A 3,977-nucleotide genomic window follows, 5' to 3' on the forward strand; every position below is an offset into this window, starting at 1 on the left:
ATAAACCACGTGATCTCTCTGACTATCATAATGTCCTTGTTATATACACCAACTTGCTTTCTCAGAATATCATAATGGCATTGTTATATATCGTGGCGGCAGGGTAGCCTAGAGGTTGGGCCAGTAACCGGAAAGGTTGCTGGATCGAATCCCTGAGCTGACAAGGTAAAAATCTGTCGTTCTGCCCCTGAACAAGGCAGTTAACCCACTGTTCCCCGGTAGGCCGTCATTGAAAATAAGAATTTGTTCTTAACTGACTTGCCTAGTTAAATAAAGGTAAAATATATATAAAAAAAATATATATATGCCAACTTGCTCTCTCAGAATATCATAATGGACCTGTAATTTTAACTTTCTGCCTTTCTGAAATGTCTCTTTAATTGATTAGATGACCAGATCTGGGAACAGGGTAAGGGTTAAGATTGTGAGGATCATGGGTTACCCACCAACGCAGTATTACACCCATACAKGCTCTGCCCTAAGGCCCCCAGGTGGCCCTCTCGAATCCTGGACGTGCCCAGGATATCAGTGGCTCTAACCGGGGCCTTGCCCTGCCCCTGCCCATGATGCATCACATGATCCACAGACGAGGCCTTCTTGATGCCTGCCAGGGTGGTCCTGGGAGCTCTGTGGGTGTAGCTACTCTCCATAGTGGCAGAGCGCTTGCGGGCGCCAGCCAGACGTTTGTGCACGCCGGGCATCTCTAAGGCCGGAGGTTTAGAGGCCTGCTGACTCTTCATCCACTTCATCACTAGGATCAACTTCTTCACCAGCTTTTTGAAGTGGAACACTCGGTACTGAGGATGGTGACGGAGGAGGAAGGGTGGCGGTGGACAGGACATGCAGGCATGCAGAGAGAACGGTGAGATGGAGACAGAGAGACAGAGAGACAGAGAGACAGAGAGACAGAGAGAGATGATGGTGAACTGGAGGAATGGAGGGAGACGGGACATGCAGGTTTATGAAGGACAAATGAAACCTCTATTTGTCTTTTTAGGTCTAATACTGAACTTCATCCAAAATGACCTCTTATTGGGTGAAGTACCGAGTCAGCTTATACAACGCTGTACAGTACTACAATACTGTATCATGGTGTATATGAGTATGTACTACGTTGTACAGTACTACAATACTGTAGCATGGTGTAGATGAGTATGTACTACGTTGTACAGTACTATAATACTGTATCATGGTGTAGATGAGTATGTACTACGTTGTATAGTACTACAATACTGTAGCATGGTGTAGATGAGTATGTACTACGTTGTATAGTACTACAATACTGTATCATGGTGTAGATGAGTATGTACTACGTTGTAAAGTACTACAATACTGTATCATGGTGTATATTAGTATGTACTACGTTGTACAGTACTACAATACTGTAGCGTGGTGTAGATGAGTATGTACTACGCTGTATAGTACTACAATGCTGCAGCATGGTGTAGATGAGTATGTACTACGTTGTAACGTTTTTGTAAGCAGTACTATAATACTGTAGCATGGTGTAGATGAGTATGTACTATGTTGTATAGTACTACAATACTGTAGCATGGTGAGATGAGTATGTACTACGTTGTACAGTACTACAATACTGTAGCATGGTGTAGATGAGTATGTACTATGTTGTAATAGTACTACAATATTGTAGCATGGTGTAGATGAGTATGTACTATGTTGTATAGTACGTACAATACTGTAGCATGGTGAGATGAGTATGTATACGTTGTATAGTACTACAATACTGTAGCATGGTGTAGATGAGTATGTACTACGTTGTATAGTACTACAATCTGCAGCATGGTGTAGATGAGTATGTACTACTTTGTATAGTACTACAATACTGTAGCATGGTGTATATTAGTATGTACTACGTTGTATAGTACTACAAATGCTGTAGCATTGTGGGTAGATGAGTATATACTACGTTGTATAGTACTACAATACTGTAGCATGGTGTATATAGTATATTACTACGTTGTATAGTACTACAATACTGTAGCATGGTGTAGATTAGTATATACTACGCTGTATAGTACTACGATACTGTAGCATGGTGTAGATGAGTACGGGTTCATGCTGATGATGTCACAACTGAGGCAGTAATAGAGTAGTTGGTCACCTTTCCCTGCAGGTGCAGGTTGTTTCTGATGATCTCCCGCACCTCGTCCTCCGTGTCTTTCTGTTGACAAAACATCACAGAAACGCTGATTCATAGGGTTTGTAGCAAACAGGGGGCACATGGAATCTGGGCTGTTCAATTACTGGGAGTCAATGAATGCCGTGAGACACCTGACCATTTCGTTAGAGACGTAATCATTTACCTGACTGAGACTTCAGTGATTTACTGACTGAGACGTCAGTGATTTACCTGACTGAGACAGTGATTTACCTGACTGAGACAGTGATTTTACCTGACTGAGACGTCAGTGATTTACCTGACTGAAGACGTCAGTGATTTACCTGACTGAGACGTCAGTGATTTACCTGACTGAGACTTCAGTGATTTACCTGACTGAGACGTCAGTGATTTACCTGACTGATACTTCAGTGATTTACCTGACTGAGACGTCAGTGGATTTACCTGACTGAGACTTCAGTGATTACCTGACTGAGACGTTAGTGAATTTACCTGACTGATACTTCAGTGATTTACCTGACTGAGACAGTGATTTACCTGACTGAGACAGTGATCACCTGACTGAGACGTCAGTGATTTACCTGACTGAGACGTCAGTGATTTACCTGACTGAGACGTCAGTGATTTACCTGACTGATACTTCAGTGATTTACCTGAACTGATACTTCAGTGATTTACCTGACTGAGACGTAAGTGATTTACCTGACTGAGACGTCAGTGAATTACAGACCTGACTGGACGTCAGTGATTTACCTGACTGAGACGTCAGTGATTTACCTTGACTACCAGTGATACCTGACTAGCGTCAGTGATTTACCTGACTGATACGTCAGTGATTTACTTGACTGAGACTTCAGTGATTTACCTGACTGATACGTCAGTGATTTACCTGACTGATACGTCAGTGATTACTGACTGATACGTCAGTGATTTACCTGACTGAGACGTAAGTGATTTACCTGACTGAGACGTCAAGTGTATTTACCTGACTGAGACGTAAGTAATTTACCTGACTGAGACGTCAGTGATTTACCTGACTGAGACGTCAGTGATTTACCTGACTGAGACGTCAGTGATTTCCTGACTGAACGTAAGTGATTTTACCTGACTGAGACGTCAGTGATTTACCTGACTGAGACGTTAAGTGATTTACCTGACTGTATACTTCAGTGATTTCCTGACTGAGACGTCAGTGATTTACCTGACTGACAGTCAGTGATTTACCTGACTGAGACGTCAGTGATTTACCTGGCTGAGACATAAGTGATTTTACCTGACTGAGACTAAGTGATTTACCTGACTGAGACGTCAGTGATTTACCTGACTGAGACGTCAGTGATTTACCTGACTGAGACGTCAGTGATTTACCTGACTGAGACGTCAGTGATTTACCTGACTGAGACGTAAGTGATTTACCTGACTGAGAACTTCAGTGATTTAGCCTGACTGATACTTCAGTGATTTACCTGACTGAGACGTAAGTGATTTACCTGACTGAGACGTCAGTGATTTACCTGACTGAGACTTCAGTGATTTACCTGACTGAGACATAAGTGATTTACCTGATGAGACTTCAGTGATTTACCTGACTGAGACAGTGATTTACCTGACTGAGACGTCAGTGTTTACCTGACTGAGACGTCAGTGATTTACCTGACTGAGACTTTCACTGTCGATTTAATGACTCATGATCTGACTGAGACGTCAGTGATTTACCTGACTGAGACGTCGTGATTTACCTGACTGAAGACTTCAGTGATTTACCTGACTGAAGAGAGTGAATTGTTACCTGACTGAGACGTCAGTGATTTACCTGACTGAGAACGTCAGTGATTTA

General features: G+C 42.5%; 1 protein-coding gene across 1 annotated transcript in view; it reads right to left on the bottom strand.

The window, feature by feature from the left end:
- Positions 1-468: 468 nt before the first annotated feature.
- The window catches only part of LOC112077991 (ryanodine receptor 2), a gene marked incomplete at its 3' end in the record, with an annotated part of 17,163 nt that continues 13,654 nt past the window's right edge, over positions 469-3,977 (bottom strand). Inside the window, exons 6-7 of the mRNA XM_024144368.2 lie at positions 2,123-2,182; positions 469-797 (exon numbers count right to left, since the gene is read on the bottom strand). Coding sequence (XP_024000136.2) covers positions 469-797; positions 2,123-2,182 — 389 coding nt within the window. The remainder of the gene's footprint in view (positions 798-2,122; positions 2,183-3,977) is intronic.

The sequence above is a fragment of the Salvelinus sp. IW2-2015 genome, unplaced genomic scaffold (assembly GCF_002910315.2).
Source record: "Salvelinus sp. IW2-2015 unplaced genomic scaffold, ASM291031v2 Un_scaffold5129, whole genome shotgun sequence".
Classification (NCBI taxonomy): Eukaryota; Metazoa; Chordata; class Actinopteri; order Salmoniformes; family Salmonidae; genus Salvelinus; species Salvelinus sp. IW2-2015.